At 46.6% G+C, this 26,417-nt stretch overlaps 1 protein-coding gene across 1 annotated transcript in view; it reads left to right on the top strand.

The window, feature by feature from the left end:
* RAB13 (RAB13, member RAS oncogene family) overlaps positions 1-26,417 on the top strand; it is a 164,855-nt gene that overhangs the window by 123,373 nt on the left and 15,065 nt on the right. The window contains exons 6-7 of the mRNA XM_069651559.1: positions 21,208-21,273; positions 22,015-22,065. Of these exons, the coding sequence (XP_069507660.1) occupies positions 21,208-21,273; positions 22,015-22,065 (117 nt within the window). The remainder of the gene's footprint in view (positions 1-21,207; positions 21,274-22,014; positions 22,066-26,417) is intronic.

Below are 26,417 nucleotides of genomic sequence, written 5' to 3'. Positions count from 1 at the left end.
TCGCACCCCCTGCTCGCATCAGCCCATCACACAATGCTTGCAACCTCTGGGTTGTCTTTTACTGCAAACTCCGAACTTTTTCGTTAACCAGCTTAACATTTACAAAATCCCTCCTAGCCTCACATAACATTTCACAAAACTCTGTTTCTACTACTGCGCTCAGAATGCTGGACTACTGCCCCCCCTGCCTACTACTGGGGTGACCCTTCAGTCACTCTTAAAATTCGTAGTGTACGCAATCCATGGACTGCTGCCCCACCCATCTTGCGCTACTCTCCTCGCTCTCTGGCTTCTCTAGCCCTACTCATTCTCACTGTTCTCCACCCATCCAGTACTGCCTCTTGTGCCTTTAACCTGCATGCCCCTTAACACAGGAGCCCATGCCGCATGAAATTAAGAATCCAACCATACAGTTGGCACTGAAAAAGCTCTTCTTATCCCATGGAAGGCTATGTATGAGGTTACAGGGCCCTCTGAAACCCGGGTCGTGCACCCTGCTCCCACCTGTACATATTTGTAGAAGTCTATAAGTAAATACTGGGAATCTGTATTGGAACTTGTTAGGTAGATTTATAATTGTATGCTTCATCCACTCTCCTAGTGAGACCCACAGCACATTTTGATGGGCTTCTGGAGCTTTTTCTTTAAATCCTGAATGAGTGGAGCCTTTTTTCACTCATTCATTCTTGTGGGCTCTGTCTTTTGGAACTCTGTTCTTTGTATTCTACCTGTACTATGGAGTCTGTCTGCTCCATAGCTCTTAAAGGCATCTGTATTTTTCTATTGCAGCACACCTCTCCTTATGGGCATTGTTGCTGGGGCCCTTAGGGTCCTCCTTCCAAGGTTATTTTCTATATCCTCTAACTACAATTCATAAGGATACTTAATATCGCTCCCAAAACTAGTCTGAGAGATTGGCACACACACCTTATGTGGAGTGCCAAAGGGATACCTAGTATCCCCCTTCTCTCGGCTCCTGTGACTTTTTAGTCACATAGACAATCTCCTAGTTATGGCTGGTGGCAGTGGACGTGTTATAGCAACTATTGTGCAATTTCTGTACCACATGCCATGTCCATAGCATCGGTAGTGCAAATGGGGGCACCCACATGCCAACTTGGGTGCTTCTTCATTTTTTCGCCATTACTAGAGTGGTTGTTCTTTGTTAGCCCTTCTAGAATTGTGGCATGGGGGAGGTCAGTTTGTGCGTTTTGCCTTGGGTGTCCCTGCCTAGGCTCCAGAGTGTCTGGGCAGGCAGGAAGTGGGGTAGGAGTTTTACACCCTCCTGTACTTGTATGCTAGAGTGCCTGAATAGGACCAGCTCCCACATGGGGTCTGGCTATCCTGATTGGACAGCCAAAAACTCCTTTCTGTAAAATGCTGAGAGATTAGAGGAGTGTGCTGGAACTGTATAAAAGGTGAGGCTTCGGGAGTGAAAAGCGAGTCTACCACTGGAAGCTGAAGTAACCGAAGAAGACGACCAGAGATGCCTGCCGACCCTTTGCAACACCGGGAAGCGACCACTGCTGTCCTGACCCCCTTTGCTGTGCGATAGAGAAACTCCGGAGAGGACTCCTTTCCTTTTGGCTGGTAGAAACAACCAGTCCCAAGACAAACTTTGTATTGAGCCATGTCCTGAGGTCCTAGGAGTTTCCAGAGCTGCGGAACCCCAATACCAGGAGACCTGCTGCCCATTTCGAGTGCATCGTCATGGAAAGGCAGAATCTGTCCAAATCTTTGCTGATCCCTCATGGACACTCCAGAGATCCGATCCAACTTGCCCAGACCCCCTCATAAGAGCATGGGAATGCAGGAAGCAAAGATTGACCGGGCAATCCATGTCCTTTTTTGGTGCTGCAGAGTGAACCAAGAAGTTGTTCAAAGCTGTGCCCCAGGTCCTCTCTCGAGACTGCTGATGAAAGATCCCATCCAGTGCCCTGCCTTCAGTCATCAGACCAAGGAATCCAGAGGTCGGGTCCAGAGCTGCAACATCGCGGAGCATCCAGCATGAACATTTTCTTCTAACCTAAGGTATTGTGGGGGAGGGGTGAGGTATTGCTTATCTGATTTCAGAAAGTCTCTCCAGAGCATTGGAGTGCACATAGGTATCCAGGGCAGCCCCTCTTACCTCCGACTCAAGCCGCTGCTTGTGTCCTTCATTGAGCCCTATTTAGGGTCTCCATCGTTGGTTATTAAGTTGCTGCTTCTAAAAGACTAGAGACTGGAAGAAATCCACAGGCACTATTCATATTTGGCTTCTGGTCAAGACTTTGAGTCCTCTCCGAAATTGGCTTTAGCTGGGGATGTGTTTTTGACTTCAAAAACTGCTGTTTGCAAAGAAACCCTCTCTAGAACCTTGAACCAGACTAGTGTTTGTATTTATTGTGTTTATGTAGCACTTTAATCCTAAACGCTGTACATTATAACAAGGTACATAAAACATTCTTTAACAGTAGAAGCAATTTACAAAACATGAATCAAACCAATAAAACAATATGTAGAGCAATTCATCTGTGAGGGTAAGAGGGAAGGAGGAGGGAAAAGAAAGGGCATTAGGGTGAAGAAGCAAGGAGGGTAAGGGAAAAGGGGGGTTAGGGTAAGGTGGGGGAGATGTGAGTGAAAGGAGATAGTAATGGGAGAAGGTATCGGGGTGGGAGGTGGAGAAGGAGAGATTTCAGGGCAGTACGGAATGAGGAAAAGGTAGGTATGAAGTGGATAGAGAGAGGTAGGGAGTTCCAGTGCAGGGGAGCTAGGAGCTAAAAGGAGCGGAAATGGGAGGAGGCCCATGGGGAAGGGGGAACAGTGAGAAGGAAAAGATCAGCAGAACAAAGAACGGGAAGGGGTGTAGCAGGAGAGAGGAGAGGTAAGGGGAGCAAGATCATGGAGAGATTTAAAGACAAAGCAGAGAAAATTAAATTTAAGTTGGGAGTGGAAGGGAAGCCAACCAAGGTAAGAAAGCGGGGAGGAAATGGAGTCATGAGGGGCAAGGAGGCAGAGGGTACGGACAGCTGAGTGGTAGAGGGATTTGAGGGGGGTGAGATGAGCTGCAGGTAGTCCAAAGAGCAAAGAGGAGAAGTAGAAGATGCGAGTGAAGGTAAGGGAGGAGATAGTTTAGTGGCATGGAAGGTGAGAGAGGAACGGACTTTGCGAATGTTATATTGTTGCTCTACCTAACCCTTTTCCTTTAAGTTACTTGCAGAGTAAATGTCTTAACGTAAATCTACCAAGAACTGCATGTGCACGCAATTACCGATAATTCGATAGCATTGTCTTTTCCCGTTTTTTTTAAACTTTATTTAACATATGGCAAACGCATACAAGAAATCCATCCACTTACATTTCAAGAGTGTCTGTTTTGTCGTACATAGTAATGATATATACATTTTAATGATGTATACATTTTTGAACTTGACATCTTGTCATTTTCTACATGGGTTAGTCCACAGTATTTTTGCATTGTCCACTTTTATCTGTTAAGGATTTTCTCCATATCCACATATCTTTTGGGTGCGAGGCCGCTGTCAGTTTGTATGTAGCTCTCTTCATTGTCATTTACATTGGCCATTTCAGTGTACCATTGCCTCAGTGTTGGGGCTTCCCTTGCTTTCCATTTTAACAGTATGCATTTCTTTGCAATGATACAACCGAGATTGAAAAGTCTGAGTTTTGGTATCTGCTTTGCCTATATCACCTGGCAGGTATTTCTGTGATAGAGGTGTCAGGGATATGCCAGTCATTCCATGCAGTGTTTGTGCAATGTTGTGCCAGTAATCAGCGATTGGGGGGGCAGCTCCAGAACATATGTATTGTGTCTGCATTGTCGGAGTTGCATTTCGGGCATAGCTGTTTTTGTTGAGGGTTAAACCTGGTAATGTGTATGGGTGTGTAGTGAAGGCAGTTGAGGACCATATATTTTATCAATCGCAGTCGTGCATTGAGTGAGACTTTCCTGGTCAGACTGCACATTTTCTCCCATTTTATATTCGTCTATAGTTGTTCCTGTAGCACTTTCCCATTTTCTCTCATTGTGCTTAGTGTGGGCGTACTTTGTTGTATTTTAGAGTATAGTCTAGACAATAACCTTCTCTCATTAACGGCTAATATTATAATTTCCAAGCATTCGTTGGAGTCAGGCTCCACCGGGTATGATAGCCACTTTCGTTTTACCGCAGCTCTCATGCAATAGTATTGTACTGCCACAGGGTTATTTCCTAGCTTGTTCTTGAATTCTTCTAGTGTGACAAACCTATTCTTGGGGAAATAGGTCACCTAGTTTTATCTTTGTCTGGGTCCCATGCATTTTGGATGTCTGTGTCCATTGTGAGGGGGTCGTCTGGGTTATACCATAGGGGGATGTGTTTGCTATATGGGTTGGCGATGTAGTTTGTTCCGTATGCGCTTCCATGCTTCCATCGTGGCACTCAGCAGGTTGAAGGCACAGGGATCTGTTTTAAATTCGCTTATGAGGATGGTCCGTATGTGGTTTGGTACTGCGAGTTGCCTCTCAAGGTCAGTATGTGAGAATCTGTTATCGGGGTTCTACCACAGGCTCGCATGCTGCGCTTGGGCTGATGGGTAGTATAATTCATAGTCTGGGGCCGCTAGTCCACCTCTGTTGTATGGCTCGGCGAGAGATTCCCATTTCGTCCGAGCAGTCTTCCCCCCTCCCCAGACGAATCCCACTGATAGTTTCCAGAGTGCATTAGAAAATTGTCATCGAGGCCATATTGGTATGGTGTTGAAGTAATAAAGGAGCTTGGGGGCTACGACCATTTTCAAGATGGCTATCCTGCCCAGCAGTGATAATGGGAACTTTTCCCACAGGTGGAGCTTGTTTTCTAGTGTACTGAGATATTCGCTGTGGTTTCTGTCAGAGGAGTCTGTGTCTGTGGCTTTGTAACCCCCAGGTATTTCACTCTCATCATACCATTTCATTCCATGGATGTGTGTTGTTTTAGCGGTTTTGTCATGGAGTGGGAACATTTCTGATTTCAGTGTGTTGATCTTGTAGCCAGAGTGTGCAGTGAAATTGTTGACTTCTTCAAGTATTGGTTCAATGTTTATTTTGGGGTGTTTTAGATATACTAAAGTATCATCTGCATATAATATCTGCGGAGATCCTCGAATGCGTATTCCCCTGTGCTCATGGAATACCCTTATTCTGCTTGTAAACGGTTCTATTGTTAAAGCAAAAAGCAGGGGGGAGAATGGACACCATGGCAGCTCCCCCTGCTTAATTTTATCTCCTCAGAGTGGTTCCCGTTAGTCCGTATCTTAGCTTTGGGGTCATGGTATAATAATTTAACAAATTCGTCTATTCTCATAGGCCTGAGTTCCCTGAATGGGAAGTTCCATGAGATCGAGTCGAATGTTTTTTTGGCATCCCGGGGAGGTCCACGGCCCTTAATCTATGGAGACTGTTTGGCACCATGGCAGCTGCTGGGAACTTTGGGTGGATCTGTGCCATGGTGCCAAACAGTCTCCATAGATTCAGGGCCGTGGACCTCCCCGGGATGAACCCTGACTAATCAGGGTGGACTAGGGTCGTCATGTGAGGTAACAGCCTGTTGGCTAATGTTTTTGCAAAGACTTTTACATCCGAGTTTATCAGAGAGAGGGGGCGGTAGGACATTTCATTTGGGGGTATCCCAGGTTTTGCCAGGATTGTTATGACTGCTTCTGTGAGGGAAGGTGGTAGTGAGCCGGCAGTGAATGCCTCCTCCCACATTGTTAGTAGTTTGGGGGCCAGGATGTCTTTATATACCTTTATATAATTCGATACTGATTCCATCTGGTCTGGGGGCCTTACTAGATGCTAATGAGGTTATTGCTTCAGTGATTTCTTCTACTGTGATTGGGGTACATAGTTTCTCATTAGCTGTATTATCTAGTGTGGGAAGGTGTGCGTTTGCTAAGTATCTCTTCCCCTCTTCCTCTGTCACCATCTCATTGTTTGAATATAGCGTTTGGTTCTCTGAACATTTTGTTGATTTCCAGGGGATCAACGGTGGTGGAGCCGTTGGGTCTAGTGATCCCGTTAATATGTTGTGGCTCGCGTTCCCCTCCGAGTATGTTCGCTAGTAATCGACCGGGTCGATGGCCCTCCCCATATCGTCTGGACTGTACCTTCCTAGACAAAACCTTAATCTAATCCCTTAAATGATGCCTAGCAGTGCCTTATGTGTTCTTGAGTACTTATTTTCGAAGTCCTTCTCTACCTCCCCTAGCTCCCGTCTAGAGGCTTTTAAGATACGAGATGTAGATCCGATCATTTTTCTTCTGAACCATACCTTGAATGTTTCCCATACCGTGGAGAACTTATCTACTGTACCCTCATTCTCAACAAAAAAGGATTCAATGTCAATTCTGAGAGTTTCCACCAGGGAGTCATCTTGTAAAGCGGCTGGGGCCGTTCTCCATATGTGGGCTGATCTAGGTGCCTGTCCCTGCGATTGTCTTAAATCGAGCACCACTGGGGAAGTAGTATCTTGGTTTCTGTTAGTTCCCCAACCCAAGCTTTGGATATGAATCACCTGTCTATCCTGCACCGTGCACCATGGAGTAATAAGTAAATTCCAAGGTGGAAGGGTGTTTTACGCGCCAGATATCAGCTAATTCGTATTGGGTAATTATTTGTTTGATAGTGAGAGTAGCCTCGGTTGTGTTTCTGTATTTTGTACTGGATCTATCCGTATTTGAATCAAGTATCGTATTGAAGTCTTCCCCGCCCCCATAGCATTGGAGTGTCTGGGGTCTGAGCCAGTAAGGCTGCTATTTATAATGTGATTTAATCAGTGTTTGGGCCATATGAGTTTACTAAGGTTAGCGGTCTATTGTTTATTGTGTCTGACACTGACATATCTGCCCTCTGGGTCAATGTGTACGACCCGGCCTTGAAATCGATGCTCTTGTGTATTAGCATTACCACTCCTCTCGCTTTTGACGAATAGTTTGTGAAGAACCTGTGTTTTTCCTCCATTTCTGTGCCATTTGTTTGTGTGGCCTCAAGTGCATGAGTTTCTTGAACTATTACTATGTTGGGAGCATGATGCTCTAGATATGCCCAGATCTTTCTCACTTTAATCGGGTTGTTTAAGCCTCTTACATTCCACAACATAATTTTAACGTGTAATGCCATTTCGTCTTGCAGTTTCGCGTATGTTTGCCGTGTCTACAACCCAGTCTCAGCGATTTCAAAAAGAACCAGTTCTGTGTAACGTTTGCCATTGCTTTCCCAACTACCCCTCCACCCCCCTGCAACTACAGGGCTCTCCTTGGCCCAGTTCTGCTAGAACATTTAACAACATAACCATCCCGCCCTCACAATCAACCCCAAAATGATGATGTAACCTTTGTGAACTGTTGGTCAAACCTAGGGAAGGTATGTTGGCAGTCTAGGATCCAACGTCCGGCTCGATGTGTCCTGATCAGAAGTTACTGTTAGTCAACATCTCCGAGTATGGGCAGAGTGTGTAATCGATCAGGCACTTCGCATTTCCTTCTAGTCCTTGTTGGGCCAGTAGGGTCAATCATTGCACTGCGCCTCCTCCTGTTCCATGGGCGGCTGACGCGGGGGCAAGGATATCGACGATTCCACAAACTTTAGCACCTGTTCGGGGTTGTTGAAGAAGTGCGCGTTCCCTCCAAGTTGTATCCTCAGCCTGGCAGGGTATATGAGGGAGTATGGCACTTTTTCTGGGTTCCAAGTAGGCATTTTAATGCATTTTAGGAACTTCTTTGCGTTTGTACGCTGGCAGCGAAGTCTGGATATATATGTATGGTGCTGAATTCAAAACGTAGAGAGCCCTTCTCTCTAGCCAGTCGAAGTATAGCGTCCCTATCTCTGTAGTTTAGTTATCGTGCTATTATCGTTCTTGGCGGGGCTTCAGGGCATGGAGGGGAAGCCTGCGGTATGTGCGCCCTCTTGACCAGGAACTGGGGGTATAGCTTTGAGGGGTCAAACATATCTTTGAGCAGTTTCTTGAACAATTCCATTGAGCCTTTGCACTCCGATTCTGCAATTCCCACCAAACTGATGTTATTGCGTCTCAATCGTGATTCCAAATCCTCACATTTGTTGGCCATTCTTTTTAGTTCAGTCTCGATGGTATTTAGTGCCCGGTCGTGGCGCTATATTATGGCTTTGTTTTGTACTAATTCGTGTTTCAGCTTCCGTGATGCCTCAACTCTTTTTCTCAATCTTTGCTTTTAGTGATCCTATTGTACCCACGATATTATCCAGTTACACATTGATGGCTAAAAAGCTGTTTTGCATAGTTTGGAGCAGCTGGTCGTCTCTGGAACAGTCGCTGCCTCCCTCCATCGCCGGGGACGGCGGAGGAGGAGAGGCGGGAGCCGCTGCCGGTCTAGGACCACTGAAGGAGTCCATCGGGCCCTTTTCTCTTTCTGCCGTTGGTGCCTTTTGTCATTGGGTTAGGTGTGCCGAGGGGTCCGATATAAATGCGCCACTTATTTTTTGTAATTTTTTTTTTATTAAGTGATTTTGGTTTATTACAAACCTTTCACAATCGGCAAAGCATTTCATTTCGCAAAGAGATCTGTCATAACAAAATCAACATCGAACAAGTACAAAGCAGCGGTCAAAAGTAGAAAAAAACTAGAAAGTCCAGAATAGGCTAAACTAAATCTAAAAAACCGTTCACATTCGAGCGGGATACTTAAAATAAGTTTTGTTTTTCAAAAAAGTAATAAAGATAAAAATTTGGATTAATGATTCACAGTAAAAGATGAACATTAAACACTAACACAACGCATCCTTTTGACCATTCAATTCACTATTTACGATGCGTTTCCTTCATCGGTATGGTCTAGCCTTTTAAGGGTGTTTTCTAGAAATGTGACCGTTCAAAAATAAATTTTGTGAGATTGGCAAGCATAAATTATACTCCGTTTCTCCGCATCTAGGCCACATAAGTCAGTGATATTACTAGTTAGGTACACATTTCGCAGGTCTCTCAGTTTAGTGCAGAATAACACTAAGTGATTTAATGATTCTTCACTTCTTTTGCACAATCTGCACTTTGTGCATATTTTTTCTTTAGTGTATCTTGCCTTTGTTGTTTTGTTTTGCAAGGTATTCAATCTGAAGCGTAATAACAGATCTCTTTGTTTGGAATTTGGGAACTTTCTCAAATAGTCTGGTATGATAGTCATCACCCCACAATTGGATTTCAGGAGTGTATGGGTTTTTGACAGAGCTCTTTCCATTTCAGTGTTCAACCAGTCCTCAGCCCAAAGCGCTCTTTTTACAGCTATTGGATTTTCTGCTAATGTTTGGGTTTTGAGGGCAAATTCTGTCAGTTTGTTCATTTTCTCTTTTCCAGTCTTCTACTACTTTTTCTTCGTAGTTATTGGATTTGCCAAATATTTCAAATTGGGGAGGCATCAGATTACTCATTGTTTTTCTATACAACATCAGTTTATTGTAGCGGATGTGTATATATAGCAATGTTAAACCCAGTTCATGTCGAATTACCGTCATTGGAGTTGCTTTCGGTATCGGTAAGATGTTTTTCCAAAAGAGACCTTCTAAAGTGGTCCAAAACTTCTCTGGGATATTCTTACAAGTTTCCGCTCCGTATATCAAGGTTGGAATTACTTTAAGCCTGTACAATGTTATCACTGGTCGAAGGAAAAATTTACCATATCTTTTGTTGATGATGTTAGCTTGGGCTGTTAGCTGTTGTGTTTTTATCTTTAGCATCCTTTTCAAGGGCTCTTCATTTTTTATTCCACTTACTTGTATTCCCAGATATCTCATTTCATCACATGATTTTATCCAGGTTTCGTTAACTTTCCATTCTTCATTTTTAGTCTTTTTCCATCTTATCACCGAATATTAATATTTCGGTTTTATCTGCATTTATTTCTAGATCATTGTTTTCTATATATTTTTCAACCTAATTTAGAGCTCTTTGTAGACCAATTTGTGTGTGATCTAAAATTATCAGGTCGTCAGCATAAAGCAGATGGTTGACCGGTCTGTAGTTTAGTCTAGGTGGAAAAGTCCTGCTGTTTTCGAGGCAGTATTGCAAGTCTTCGATGTAAAAGCAGAACAAAGTAGCTGCTAACTATGCGCCACTTATATTGCCCCCTAGATGCTGGCTGTTTTTTGCAGAGGAGGGCTAGATGTTAGGTTCTATCACCAACCGTATGGTCATGAGCCTTGGGATTTCCCATTATTACGTCATGGTTGGGCGTATGTGCACTGGCGGTGGGTTACATGGGCACTCTCTATGTGGTCCTGGGTGGGCAAGTCCAGCTAGTGGTTACGTCTCTAGTCTCCTCGACTGTTGCCTCATCTAATTTGTTATTGGGCGCACTTATCACTGCGACCACGATGACGTACAGTGTGTCCCAGACTCTGGTCAATTCAGGGGTTATCAGACCATCTGCCGGGCAGCGTGTCTGATATACTGTGTGGTAACCTTAGCCCCGCACTTTCAAACTCGGGTTGCGCCAATGAAAGCTGTTTGTCTGGCTTGGAGGATTTGTGCCTATGGCGGGTTCAGTGGAGGCTATGGAGATGGCTGGTTCAGTTTACTGGAGTGGTTCAATGTCCACTGTTATTCGTTTCCTCAGAGTATTGTTAATTATATGCAGGATCCGAATAGCGGTGACTTTTTGTTGTGTCCAAGAGCAATGTTTTGTGTTGACGCTTCAGGCCGCATCAGAGTGTGGGTCGTGTGGTATAAGGGCTTCAATACTCTTCACACAGCAGATCACTGCGTTATGATCAGCACATGGGGTGCGGTCCACGTATATTGCCTGGAGCTTCCTGCGAACCATGTATAGCCCCAATTTAACGTTGTGGTCAAGTGCATGTTGCTATCACTGTACGCACTAGTGCACCCCCCAGCTTCAGTTGTCTATAATGTTGCTGCAGTCGCGGTGTGCTGTGTTCTATTAGTTAGTGGTCCTCCCTCACAGTCGGATGGCTGTGGCGGCGGGGCTCAGACGGAGCGTGACCCACTGGCTAGCTGAGTTGTGTTCCCCGGAGGCATACGGCTATCCTGTGTGGGCGCTGTCATTGTTATATTATGGTTCGAGGGACCGTGCTGGTTCAGGTGGATAGGTGTGGGGTTATGAATCCATACTTAATGGGTGCAAACCTATATGGCAGCCACTAATCCAAGAGTACCGCAGACACCATGGGATTGTTAGTGGGGCCAGTGTATCTGAGAAGCGGGTTGTTGTATGAACTCAAAATGGGTCCAAGGTCCAGGTTGTGTATGATAGCTGCAAGGGCTCTTATCGTGTCCTGCGTACATCTTGTATCCGGCAGTGTTTCCCAGTGTGTGTTGGAGAGGGCTGGAGGCTGCCAAGCGTGGTCTAAGTTTCGTGATTGGGGGGTGGGTGCTCTTGGCGTCTTCTGAGACCCCGTGGGACGCATGCCCTCACCACTAATTCCCCTTGATTGCAGGAATATTTCCGAGCCCCGTGGCTCGGGGAGGCAACACCCTGGCTGGCCCAGGTGGACCGATGGATGGTCGGCGGCAGGGGCCACCCGAAATCCCGTTCCGGTTCAGGCCAATGCGGCAACCCGCGTCATGCGGATGATATTACCAGTGAGTCGCTGTGCCGTGTCGGGACGGCCTGGTTTGTGCACACTCTCGGGGGTGCGGATGGTTAGTTCCTTTGTTCAGTGTTCAAGGAGTCTTACTGATGAACAGGAGTTGGTCGCAGTGTGGTGCCCCTTGTTCTTCCTGGTTTCTTCACTCTGTTAGGTGGGGTGGCCCTTCCCACGTCCTTGCCCAAGCCGCAGGCCTGACCGACCTCTGTCTTTTCCGAAACAGCTATAACTTCAGGTGGTTAAGCGTAGGGTTATGAATCCATACTTAATTGGGTGCACACCTATTTGGCAGCCTCTAATCAAAGCACGCTGCTGGCCCCTTGGGATGGTTATTGGGCCGGTGTGTCCGGGAAGCGGGCTGTCGCATAGACTCAAAGTTGGGCTCTGAACTACAGAGCAGGTTGTGCACGATAGCTGCAAGGGTTCTTACTGTGTGATCATGTCCTTCGTTCAGCTTGTGTCCGGCGGAGTATCTCAGTCTGTGTTGAAGGCGGGAGGCTGCCTAATGTAGACTGTTTCGTGAAGGGGTTTGTGCTCTTGGCGTCTTCAGCGGCCCAGCAGGATGCGTGCCCTCATGCCACTGATTCACCTCGGTTGCAGGAGTATTTCACAGTCCTTCGGTTCGGGGAGCAGACTGGTCCAGGTGGACTGCTGAAGACGGTCCATCCAGGCGTCCGTGGCAGGGCGCCACCCGAAATCCAGGCCCGGGTCAGGCCAATGCGGCACCCTGCCTCATGTGGATGATCATCGCCAGTGAGTTGTGGTGCCGTGGCGGGACGGCCTGGTTTGTGCGCGCCCTAACTAGGGCGGGGGGGGGGGGTGCGGATGGGTGGTTCGATTCCTTTGTGCAGTGTTCAAGGAGATTCGCTGATAAACAGTAGTTGGTCACAGTGTGGTGTTCTTTGTTCTTCCCTGCTTCTTCACTCTGTTCGGTGTGTGCGTGCCCTTCCCACGTCCCAGCCCGTGCCGCAGGCCTGTCCGACACCGGTCCCTTCCGAAACAGCTGTAAGTCTGGCTGTGGCGTGCGGTTTCACCAGCGCCTCGAGAATCGGGTGCACAATCAGTTCATGTGTCTGGCTGTCTTCTTTAAAGTGATATTTCTTGTCGAGAGATGGCAAATTCCAGTAAGTATTTATGGCGGTCACTGAGCTCTTAGGCGGCCATTACGAATGGCTGCACCGACTTTTCCTTTTCTAACGTTGCAACAAATATAACTGCAAACAAAAGTGAAAGTGTCCTTTAGAATATACTTCAAAGTGTTCCAAAGTGTTGTAGTGTAAACGTATTGCGTATTGATTCGGGTGTAAATATAATAAATATATAATTTTATATAAATTATTAGCTGCTTTGATGTACCGGTCTAACTGGGTTCAGTGTACTTGCCTACAGCTCACATCATCCTCTTAGTTCAGCCTTGCTGCTCTGCCACTCTACCAAGGTCCTGGTTAGTACAGACTGATACTAAGAGTTGGATCTACAAACCACTGGGTTAGCTTACTAAAGTCTTACTATCACTAGGACTTTAGGAAAACTCCCTCAACAGCACTATTCCATGTTCCTGCTCCCCAACTCCTCCATCTTCGCTTATTGTCCATCCCCGTTTCATTGTCTTTTGTCAGGTACCCAGAAACTGGATTGCTTTCCTTGCTTTAATTACTCTTATACACATCTTCTGATTGAAGCACTGTTAATACAAATAAATATAAGAGTTCTAACTCATTTTTACTGTCCCTTATTCCTGGACCCTGTGACTGTTTCTGATATTCTTGTTTATAAACTGGGATAATAAATACTGTCTTTGCCTTGTTTCATTCATATTTTTACACTTTCTGTGAAAACACTGGTCATATGGGTTAAATATTGGTGAGTAGGTATCTGTGTTCTGAAATCTCCCCCATCACCTGAAATCCCCCCCCCCCATCACCTTTGATTCAATGATAGGAGATGTGGACTTGTGTTAAATTGTGGCACCAGAAACCATGTGTTATATTCTTGTCTCCACCAATAGACTGCACTGATCCTAGACATAATTGTATCTCCAGCAGCTCCATTTCACTGATTGAACAAGATTAAACACTGATATTAAATGCTATGAAAAAAACAAACCGATGCAGATACCTGTAATCTGTGGGGTACGCTTCCCTGCCTTTGTCTCCCTTAATCAAATGCACACATTACACAATTCAATTAGGTGCTGCTAGTATGGTTTTCTACACTTTTGTCCTATTTATTTAATTTTTCTTTATCTCTGACTTCAAGTGTTTCAAAAAAGGTAGCAGGCGCTCCTCTCCAGAAATAACATGGCATGATAACCTGTTCTGAGAGAGTTTGCAGCACACACTTTTTGCTCACTGTACCTTTCACAGATGGGAAATATCCATTTCGATATCAGTCTTTGTCCCACCCACATGGGCAGTCCAGCACCAAAATGCTATGGCAATTCCTCTCTGAACAAGAGTACCAACAGGAACCCCATACACTGACTTCAGGTGTGTCCAATTCTAAGTCATCCTTAGTTTAACAAAATAAATATACTTTGAAGAGTTCAGGCCCTTACGTTGTAATGTAATTGCTGAGGCTTCGGTAATATATATTTCTGAGGCTTGTGGATCTGCTTAGATCACATGCTATGCATAGGCCGACATCTAGTGGTAGCCACAGAGTATTACATTTTTTGTTTTCGAAACTTGAAAAGGGACGTTGACAGAGCGTGCCAGTAATACTATCCCTAGTGTGACGTCTCCTGTACCCGTGGTCCTTCACGCGTCGATGTCCCTCAGATCGTTTTTCCGCCATCATAGCCAGAAGAAGGAACTCTGCAACTTGCGTCAGTCTAACGCCATTACTTATACGAAGTTTAAATGTAGACTTTTTTTCCTATCCTTTCGATGGCCTTGCACCGCAAGATCTCCGGGGACGGCTTTCGAGGACAAGACCATTCGTCGACAACGACTCACCCATCTCAACCAACTTTGTCTACAGCCTAGCTAGTCCCAAACGTGCCTGGGCCCTGCACAGTAGGAAGAGTGGGAGGAGGTCATAATTCTTCTTGTTTAGAGAGAGAATACCGATTTACCTATTCTTCCTTTTACATCGCTGAGCTGCCATGTTTCCATACAATGGAAAACACCCCATTTAAATGTTGTCCTTCCTGTAACAGGAGGTTTCCCTGGAAGGATTCACACAGGGTGTGTAATCTCTGCCTTCCTAGGGACCAATCTGAAAAACAGTACAAGTCCTGCAAACTGGTCTTCCGATCCTTTAGAGTCTTGGGCCCCAAGAAACGCTGGGCCCACCACACCATTCAGGCTGAGACCCCCATGGACGTTGAGGGAGCCTCCAGCAATGGCAGCGTCTTACGTGACGCTGAGGGCGATCGGGACCGGACGTATTCCCGCATGCGAGCCTCCTACTCCCAGTCTGGTGGGTCTGCTACGGAGACGACACCTGGCGGCTCAGGAACTCACTGCATGCCACACTAAACACACCCCCCATGGTCAACAGTCGACTGTGTTGTCGACCGATAAGCCAAAGCTCCCGTCCTCGACCAAGGAAGCCAACAGGGGTCGCTCCAAGGCCTTCGGAGGTGGCCACCGTCAAGGCTCCCAGGCCAGCGCGCCAACCGCCATTATAGGACTGACCTGGCCAAGACGTCGGGCCCCCACCCCTGCATCCCAGATAGAAGCCCGGCTGGCTAATTTAGTCCGCGTGTGGGAGACCATCTCCACCGATTGATGGGTGCTGGATGCTCTGGCCCACGGACACACTTTAGAATTTCAACGGATGTGTCCGCAAATGCCACCGGTGACCCAGCAGGAACACATCCCTGCTGGAAGTTCTGGCCATGTTAAAGGGGGCGAGAGTTGGTTCCAAAGCGACTCCGGGGCTCTGGAGTTTACTCAAGGTACTTTCTCGTAAGAAAGAATACCGGGGTTGGAGGCCCATTCTCAACCTACGACGGCTCAACAAGTACATAAAGTCCCAGAAGTTCAGGATGGTCACACTGCAGCATGTGCTCAGCTAGCTGGAGTAGGGGATTTTCTGTCGTCGTTGGATCTAGAGGACGCGTCCTTCCACGTCCCCATACACAAAGGACATCGCAAGTGTCTGCGCTTAATCGTTCAAGGGAAGCATTACCATTTCAAGGCTCTCCCTTTCGGACTGAAGTTGGTGCCCAGAATGTTCACCAAGTGCCTGGCTCCGGTGGCGGTCCATCTACGACTGCAAGGAATCCATGTGAATCCTCAATGAATTATGCAAAGTCCTGCTTGACTCCATCGCAGGACGCGCTGTTCATGGGATCTGGGTTCGACTGTGTCCTGCCTGGAATCACCGTCGGAGGCGAGGATAGCGGCCATCTTGGGAAAGGTGCAACGGCTGTTAGCACCATGGTGGGGACCATCAAGTTGCTGCTCGGCATGATGCCGTCATGCATATACCTGATTTGGCAATGCTGATTGCGGATGTTCCCACTACAGGAATTCCTTGATACCCAGGTGTACGGAGGCTTCCAGGACAAAATTGTGCTTGACGAGGAGTTCCGTCAAGTGATAAGGTGGTGGGGCATGCGCTCCTACATCGCCGTAGACACGGACTTCCAGAGCCCTCCATAACAGGAGACGGTCATGACGGATGCTTCCCTGGAAGGATCGGGCGCCCACACCGGATGTCTTCATGCCAGAGGTCTATGGCTGCTGGAAGAGAAGACGCTACACATCAACGTCCTGGACCTACGGGCAGTGTTTTGAGCCCTTCGGTCATTTCTGCCGTCCCTCAAGGGCAAAGGGGTGAGGGTCTTCACGGACAACACCACTATAAACTTTTACATCCAGAAGCAGGGGGTGGGTACCAGATACCCAGCACTATCCAGAGAGGCACAGGAAATGTGCCACTGGACCGTTGCCCTGGGGATGTTCCTCATCATGTTTCACCTGGCAGGAGTAAAGACCACCATTGCCGACTCTCTCAGCATGGACCTGCGCTCTTGCCACGAGTGGGAGCTTCAGCAGGATCAAGTGGACAACCTTTTCCTCAAATGGGGCAGTCCCCAGATCGATCTGCTTGTGACGATGAACACCAAGTGCCGGAGGTTTGCCAGCAGGTTACCCCAGCCGGGAAGCATAGGGGGACGCATTCTCATTCCCTTGTGAAGCCCTGTTTCTTTATGTGTTTCCCTCCGTTGCCGCTACTACTTCGAGTCATCAGTCAACTCAGACGGCACTGGTGCGGGTGATACTCATCGCACCGGCGTGGCCGAGGCAGATCTGGTACCCAGACCTTTCTAGCATGTCGGCGTCCCCTCCAGTCGAGCTGCCAGTGGTCGTGGATCTTCTTGCCAGGGAAGGAGGCGCATCTACACCACGACCCAGGCTCTCTGAACCTGGAGGCCTGGCTCCTGCATTATTAGAGTTCCAGGGCTACGATCTTCTGGCGGACTGCAGGGAGGAACTCGCCAAAACCAGGGCGTTGACACCTCTGAATTGCTATGGACCGAAATGGAAAATGGACCGTTTTGTGACTTTATGCCGGTCGCAGAAGAACAACCCTTTGAGGGTCACAGCCCCTCAAGTACTTCGTATTTACTGTCATTGGCTAAATCAGGGCTGGCACACGCCTCCAAGGTACATCTGGTGGCTATCTCCCGCTAAACCAGGTCTCCGTGGCGGTCTTCTCTGTGGTTGCACCGTTTAGTCAGAGTTCATTCAAGGGACCATTCGGCTCTCTCCTGCCGGTGAAGGCTCTGGCCCCGGCGTGGGAACTCATCGTGGTGCTGACTAGGCTCATGGGGCCACCATTCAAACCTATGCATTCAGCCCCGCTCAAGCTGCCATCATGCAAGGACGGCTTTCCTCGTGGCCATCACCTCTGCAAGACTAGTAGGTGAGATCCAGGTCCTGTCCTACAAGGGGCCTTACTTGACTTTCCACGAGATGAGGGTGGTGCTGCGGACGCACCCCTCCTTCATGCCCAAGGTTCAGTCGGAATTTCATCTCAACTAGCTCTTGGTGTTACCTGTGGTTTTTTTTTTTGTTGACACTTTTGTCACCTGCTGAAAGGACTTTGCACTCTCTGGATGTGGCCCGAGCACTGAAGATTTTTGTGGCCTGCACTAAGAATTACTGGAAACCTTCAGCTTTTTGTGAACTTTGGTTCTGTGTACCATGGGAAGGCCCTGCCCAAGGCTTCCATTTCCAAGTCGCTCTTGGCTGTATCACTCATTGTCACCGGTTGGCAAACCGACCGCTGCCTGGCTGTCCGTGAGCCCATTCTACCAGAGCGATCGATGTTATGACGGTGTTCCTGTCTGGTATGCCCCTGTTGGACATCTGCAGGGCTGCTACGTGGTGGTCGTCGCACACCTTCACAAAATTCTACTGCATTGACAGGGATTACACGGAGGAGTCCAGAGTTGGCCAAGCAGTGCTGCGGAAACTGTTCGCTTGAAGGTGAGCCTGGTGAGGTGGTAAGAGATTGCTTCTATTGAACCTTGCCACCTCCTGTGGTTGTGTATTGTGTACTGCTGTGTATTCTTTATTCATGAGCATGTGAATCGATGCCAGACCCCATGCTGGAGAAGGAACAAGTTACTTACCTGTAACTGTTGTTCTCCAGCATTGGTCCGGCATGAATTCACATGCAAACCCTCCCGCCTGCCCATCTGCTGCTCTTCTTGGTTCTACTGCCACTTTACGTGCTACCAAATCTGAAGATGGCTGCCAGAGGAGGGGCTTAGGTAGAGGGCAGTCATTGGCTGGGCACAGTATGACCCAGAGCTCAGTGATTGGTTTATAGGAGAAAGTTCTTTTACCAAGGATTCCCAGCCTGACGGGGAATATTCATGAGCAGGTGAATCCATGCCAGACGCATGCTGCAGAACAGTTACAGGTAAGTAACTTGTTCCTTAGCGAAACAGTGGTCTCAGGCAAGCGGTCAGTGGGACAATTAAGTGGTTGTTTCGCTAACTCGTTCAAGCGCTACGCTGGTGGACAAATTCAAATATGTTAAAGGGAAAACACTTTGACAATCCTCCAGTGCAAGCGCTACTTGCAACAGATGCCTCACTCACCGGATGGGGAGCACATTACCTTCACAGCGCATGGCCTGTGGACACAGATCACAGCCCAAAATCACATCAGTCTTTTGGAGCTGCTAGCAGTACTCCAGGCCCTACAAGCTTTTCAGGTGCATCCAATGGGTCAAACGGTGCAAGTCCTCACAGACAGCACCACTGCCATGTTTTTACATAAACAAGCAGGGAGGCACCCACTCTCCAAGTCTGTCCAGGCTAGCCTACACCGTTTGGAAGTGGGCACTCAAGCGGAGCGTGTTCCTAATATCTCAACCCATTCCAGGGGAACTCTATTCTCTAGCAGACTCTTTAAGCCGAGATCCCCTACCCGAAGAACACAAGTGGCAACTCAACAGAGGAATTTTAGATGATATCTCTTTCTTCTGGGGATATCCTCCTTTAGACTTGTTCGCCACAAACCAAAACACACAATTCCCAGACTTTGCATCCAGATTTCCCCAACCCAGATCCAAGAGGAACGCCCTATGGATGAGCTGGTCAGGGAAATTTGCCTATGCTTTTCCACCGAGAATAGTGCACAAAATGCACAAGGAACAAGCAACGCTAATCCTGGTTGCTCCCATGTGGGCGAGAGAAACTTAGTTTCTGCATCTGCTCAAACTGGCGATGTGCAACAACATTAAATTCCTGTGCCCATGCAACATGCTCACCCAACACGGGGGGTGTGGGGGAGAACGTTACACCCACATCCTCAATCTATGAACTTGCCAGCTTCGCTCCTGAAGTAGTTTGGTCATTCAAAACCACCTCAAAGGTGTTTGGAAATCCTCAAGGAGGCACGTAAACCTAACACCAGACACTGTTACTTTACAAAAAATGTAAACCCTAATGAATGTATTCCATCACACATTCTTCACTACATGCTCCACTTAGACGCAGGCCTAGTATTCATCTCCATCATGGTTCGCCTAGTGGCTCTATCCGCTTACACCATTTCACAAAACAAGGTGTCCTGGTGAAAAGGCCCTCAAGGAGGGAGTAAAGAGATGTTAACCCCCCAACCCCCAATTTTCATCCTGCCTCCAGGGTGGGATTTCAATGTGGTACTCTCATAGGTCTTCCCTTTGAGCCTATGTACAAATCCAGCCTTAAACAGCTAACATACAAAATAGCTTTTCTAGTGGCCATCACCTCCATAAGAAGAGTCGGTGAGCTACAAGCTTTGTCAGTGCAAGACCCGTTCTTTGTTATCCACAAAGACAAGTTGGTACTAAGAACACACCCTAGGTTTTCACTATGTTTATATCCTAGTTCCATGTTAAACCAATCCATTGCCAATTTCTTTCGAAATCCTTCAAACTCAGCTGAGAAGAACCTTCATACACTAGATGTAAGGAGAGCGATTCTTTACTACGTAAACAAGACAAAACCGCTAAGAAAACAGACCAATTGTTTGTCTCCATAGCACCTGGCAGGAAGGGTGATAACATTTCACAAAACTCCATCTCCAGATGGATAGAGAGTAGCAAAGCTGTATGCATTTCACTGTCAAACAAAACGCTGCCTTTCACCCCAAAGGCTCACTCTACCAGGGGCACAGTAGCTACTTTGGCCTTTTTGCAACATCCCTCTTGATGCCATTTGCATAGCAGCTACATGGATTTCCTTACATCAGCGTTACTGCATTGACACACATTCTAAAGCAGATTCACAGGTGGGACAAGTGGTGCTAAAATAATTTTCTGCTGTACATTCTCACAACCCACCACCTTCTCCAGACACTACTTGCTAGTTTATGCATATCATGTGATCTAAGCAGATCCACAAGCCTCAGAACGGATACATTACTTAGTGTAATCATATTTCTGATGCTTGTATCTGCTCCCTCCCCTGTGGAGTAGGAGGTGCATAGATATTTTCTGGCTTTACCTACACATCTATACGCACGCTACACTTCATTCTACCTCATGTCAGAAACAAAGCAATCTGAGGGACCTCGACGCGTGAAGGACCAGAGGTACAGTAGACGTCGCACTAGGGATAGTAATACTAGCATGCCCCGTCGACATCCCTTTTTGAGTTTCGAAAACAAAAAATGTAATACTCTGCAGCTACAACTAGATGTGGGCATATGCATAGCATGGAAACATAAGCAGATAAAAGCATCAGAAATTCAATTATGATGAATAATGTATCCTGTGTATTTTTTTATTTTTTAGAGCTCATGTGACAAATAACAGAGAAACAAAACATGAATATGTGACTTTGATGATCCACTCTTTCCTTGTTACTTCTGGTGCTTTTCCAATGGAATATTAACCTTGCTTATGGTTGCGGTCTTGCATGCCAGTTACAAACTGTGGTGGTTGAATCTAGGGAATCTGGTGTACTGGCGGCCAGTGTGGGGAGCATACTTGTCACTGACTTGAGTGGGTCTGATGTAGGTGCCTTGGATGTGCTCTTGGTAGAGGTGGTTGAATTTGACATGCCTGTGGGAGATGTGGGCATTCAGTCATGCCTTTGAGAGGACCTCTTTGGTGATGGATCTGATGGATCTAATCTAATGCATGTGTGCTCTTTCTAGTTGGCGAAGGAGCACAGCATTCGATTCTTTGAGACCAGTGCCAAATCCAGCACGAACGTGGAAGAGGTGAGTGGAGTGTGTCGCCGTGTAGCCCAGGCTTGCCCCCTTTGGTTATCCTGCAGCTTCTATATATGGATAATGAGGTCTTGGACACAATATTTTTAAAGCGGGAATAACCTGTCCCAAGCACTTTTTATTTCCCAAAGGTATACTGCTGCTTCTAAGGTCATATTACCTTGTCCTGAGAACCTTTTTTTTGTTCATCAGTAAATACCTGGAATGATCCAACCCACTGAGCAATCATTAGTGACCATTCTGTATGCTGCTGCTGCTTCTTCGGTGCCTCTGCTAAATGTTTCTACTGCTGCTGTGATGTTGCATGAGTATATTGCCAAAAGAGCTGGCTTATAGCAAAAGGTTGGAAAATTCCCAATTGATGAGCCCTGCCGAAGGGCAGGGAGAGCTGGAGCAGAATGGGTAACATGGCAGGCATAACTTGCACTTGACTGACTCATCAACCTTATTGGCCGTTCAGAGGAGCAGGCATTTCAGGAAAACCTTCCACTTTAGTTTCATGCCTTTTCTACAGCTTTTTCTCTACTGCCCAAGAACTGCTGAGGTTCTGAATTGTTGCTATTTAAAGTGACAGACCAGTGTCACGTTATGTTCATGTTTATAGTTCTGCATCCCCACGTGTGCCAACAAATCTCTTTTGTGGGTGAATGTTTCTGGGTTTGGTTTAGGTGTTGTGGGAATATGGGTGTAATCTGGGTGCGCTGTTGACCAGTCTTCCTCTCCTTTCCCCAGGCCTTCAATGCACTCGCTCGTGACATCTTATTGAAAATAAGCAAGAAATCGGTAAGTGTTCGTGTCTGTTTTGAACAAATGACCTATTGGAACCCTACTGTTCTTGGGTGTGACCTTTGAGGTCTAGACTGGCGGACACCTGATATGTTAATCCCAGTAAATATATATGCAGCCCTTGTCATGTGAATGTTTTGCAAAAGCCTCTGGCTACTTCATATATGCATATCTATCATGCCCCTGATTATTCTCTATGGATTTCGTATGTTTACGGCTATTCTGCACAGTTTAATCTTTGCTGTGGACCATGCACACCAGCAGTACAGTTTCGACCATTCCAATATTTACTTGATAGCCTTGAAATAAAGAGTTCACTAAATCAGGATATGGGGACAACACACATTGAGATTACTAGATTACTAGAGTATTGTTTCTGCAAGTCTTACTTGATGCCAAGGCTGTATGCAGTGTAAAGGTTTCAACAAATGTGCAGGTATCTTTGCTTGGTCAGATATCTGCCAGGACTGTTGGCTAGGATGGAAGATGCCAAGCCCTCCCATTCAACCCCCAACCTTGACAAAGGAAAGTGTTCCTGTTTGAAGGTTTAAGAATGTTGCTTAACTAGGAGAACATGTAACCTGTTGATTTATTTTCAAAAAGAGCATCCTCTGTCCATGGTTGGGGGTGGGCGGGGTTGCAGAGGGGTAGAGGACGCTCTCCAAAACCCCAAAGTTCTGTTTAGTGAGGTTTTCGTATATAAGAAACTTGCCAAACATGGAAACTTCATGAACCTTTCCATGCCCCACCCTGATTCCGGCCTTTCTACGGTCCAGTCCCCTTATGTATTCTTGCCACTTTGTCGTAGCAAAGCCTCTCCAGTTATACATGGAATAACGCTAGTCGAGAGCTGATAAGTAGTCCTCCACCCTTAACTAAAGAGATTTAGTGTCTTCTGCCCATTTGCTCAGGTACGTTGTGTTGTGATCTGTGGAGAGCAACCCACAATATAGGCTTCAACTTCAGAGATTGTACTCTGTTGATCAGCTTTGTCTTCGAGGGCACGCCAAATGTGTATTGCAACACTGGCTTTTCTTTGCTCAAAGCACACACCCATTAAAAATAAACATCCAATTTTATTTTGTCAATGAACTGCACACCATGTCTATAGACTTAATGTCTTTTTTCCAGTGCTGGTTGGTTAAATGAAAGAATAAAAATGATTTCTGTCTTGAAACTTTCTAATAAATACAGCAAAAAGGAAAGTTAATATTCTACAAATGCCTGGAAAGTGTTGGTCTCAATGGTTGCCATTGAGACCATCCAGCGGGAATTATGGGTTGGTTGCAGTATGGGGCTTTAACTAGGAATGGTCTGACCGAGACAGAAAGCCAAACTATGACCTGTTCACCAACCTGACATAATGGAAATAAAGCTACACTATCATTGGCTGGAGAAAGGGACAGACATTGAATGCTGGGAATTTTATTTTTACGAATATCCCAGTTTTTTCTTCCTGATTAAAGAAGCAAATGCCAGTTGATGGCTTCATTCATCCCAAATGGAAAAAGAGTCTTCAAGGAAGAGGTCCAGTAAGCTTCTCTTTAAAGCCTTTTGTTTCACTCTATATAATGGTCGCTTCTATGGGCTCCAGAATACTGTACATTCTCTTGTGAGTTTCTTGTGAAGTGTCTGGTCAAACGAGATTTAACATTTTTATTGTGAATATCTGATTTGTGCTTTGAGAGGCAGTCTTTAAATTTGCTCATTGTTTGTTCAAGATAGAACTTTTCGTATATTGCATGGTTTAGTAAGACGGGAGGTGTTAGGGGAGTTTTACTAAAGTCCTACTGGCAGTAAGACTTTAGTAAGATATCCCAGTGGTTTGTAGATTCCCCCCCCCCCCCCCCAACTCTTAGTATCAGTCTGTAATACCTCAGGACCTTGGTAGTGTGGCAGAGCAGTTAGGCTCATCTTAAGAGGAAGAAGTGAGCTGTAGGTAAGGACACAATCTTAGCTAGACAGGCACAACAAAGGAGCACTTACACTCATAATATAAAAAGTATACATTTATTATAGTCACAAAAAAATCACTTTAAATACTTCAGATATTTACGTTCGAACACTTGATAATACACTTCAAAGGACACTTTCACCTTTGTATTTGTTCGCGGTTACATTTGTAGCAACGTTAGAAAGGGAAAAGACAATGTTATCGATTATTGCGCGCTCATGCGGTTTTCAGTGGTTTATACAGTAATACATTTACTCAGCAAAGACATACAGTAAAGTCACTTAAAGGGAGGAAAATGGTTGGTTAGTGTAGCATGAGCTTAGTTCAAGGTTCTAGAGATGGTTTCTTCGCCTAGACGTCTTGAGTCCAGACAACGCAACCCTAGCTAAAGGCAGTTCGGAGCGGGCTTGAAGTCTTCACAATCGATGAATAGTGAAGAGTTCCTGTGGATTTCTTCCAGTTCCTAGAGTTTTTGAAGCAGCAAGTTAACTAACAAAGGAGACCTTAAAATGGACTCGAAAGGGACGCAAGCAGCGGTTTGGGTGAGAGGTGTGGGGGGGGGGGGATTTCCCTGGACACCTCTAGGTGCACTCCTAACGCTCTGCAGTGACTTTTGGAATTAGGTAAGCAATACCTTTTTCCCCACAGTACATTAGGTTTGAAGAAAATGTTTGTGCTGGATGCTCTGCAATGTTGTAGCTCTGGACCCGACCTCTGGATTCCTTGGTCTTGTGACACAATGGACGGGATCACTAAGCAGCAGTCTCGAGGGAGGACCTGTGGCACGACTTTCAGCAACTTGGTTCACGCTGCGGTTTTGGTGCCCTTTCTGCAGCTCCAACAAAGGGCACGGATCGCTCGGTCAATCTTCTTCACTTCCTGCAGTCCCACACTCTGGTGAGGGGGTCTGGGTGAGTTGGATCAGATCTCTGGATTGTCCTTCCGGGTTCAGCAGAGATTTGGACGGATTTGTCCTTTCCACATTGATGCAATCGAAATGGGCAGCAGGTCTCCTGGTATTGGGATTCTGCAGCTCTGGAAACTCCTCAGACCTCGGGGGATGTCTCGTTTCAAAGTTAGTCTTGGGACTGGTTGTTCCCACCAGCCAAAGGGAAGGAGTCATCCTCTTCGGAGCTCCTATCTCGCATAGAAAACTGGGTCAGGATAGCAGTGGTTGCTTCACGGTGTTGCAGAGGGTCTGCAGGCATCTCTGGTTGTCGTCTTCGTCTTTGGTTACTTCTGTTTCCAGTGGTCGACTTGCTTGTCCCTCCAGAAGCCTCACCTTTTATACAGTTACAGCACACACTCCTCAGCAATCTCTATCTGTATTTTACAGAAAGGGGCATGTGGATGTCTAATCATGACAGCCAAGACCCCCTGTGGGAGCTGGACCTATTCAGGCACTCTGGCAGACAAAGGACCGGGGGTGCAAAACTCCTCCCCTACTTCCTGCCTGCCCAGAGACTCTGGAGCCTAGGCAGGGATACCTACTGTTTCCTGCCAAAGGCAAAACGCACACACTGACCTCCCCTTCCCAGAATGGTACAAGAAGGGCTAACCCAGAACAGCCACATTAGTAATGGCGAAAAACAAGGGAGGCCCCAAGTTGGTACTTGGGTGCCCCTATTGTGCACTACTGGGGCTATCGACATAGCCTGCGGTACAAAAAATACACAATAGTTGGTAGAACACGTCCATTGCCACCAGCCATAACTAGGCGATTGTCTGTGACTGAAACGTCACAGGAGCAGAGATAAGGGGGATACTAGGGATCCAGTTGGCACTCCACTGAAGGTGGGGTGTGCCAATCTCTCAGACTATACAGTTTTGGGAGGGAAACTAAGTATCTCTCTATTCCTAAGAACTGTAGTTACTTGTGGATATAGATAAAAAAATCTTAAAGTAGGACCCTATGGGTCCCCAGCAACACTGCCCATAAGGAGCTGTGTGCTGCAGTAGTAAAAACACAGATGCCTTTAAGAGCTATGGAGTAGACGGATTCCTTAGTACAGGTAGAATACAAAGAACAGAGTTCGAAAAGACAGAGCCCACAAGAATGATGAGAGGAAAAAGGCTCCACTCTTTCAGGATTGAAAGAAAAAGGCCCAGAAGGCCAGCAAAAAGTGCTGGGGGGGGGTCTCACTAGGTGAGGGGATGAAGCATAAAAATGATCTCCCTAACACCCCCCCACCCCCTCACCCCTCAGACTAGGGCCCGGGGGGATCTAATCCACTCCTGGATGGCTCTCTTGATCCAGTCGGTTATACTTTCTGGAGAGACATCAGCATTCTTATGTTGGGTACCTGACCTGTGCTAAATAGCGGAAGTCGAAGCTTTGTAGGCTTCTGGACAACCTGAGCAATTTTGGGGTTCCTCATTTCATCTACATCAGCCA

The sequence above is a fragment of the Ambystoma mexicanum genome, chromosome 1p (assembly GCF_040938575.1).
Source record: "Ambystoma mexicanum isolate Mex_15411 chromosome 1p, UKY_AmexF1_1, whole genome shotgun sequence".
In the NCBI taxonomy this organism is placed as follows: domain Eukaryota; kingdom Metazoa; phylum Chordata; class Amphibia; order Caudata; family Ambystomatidae; genus Ambystoma; species Ambystoma mexicanum.
The sequence above is the reverse complement of the archived record's forward strand: the minus strand, read 5'-3'. Positions and strand labels throughout refer to the sequence as shown.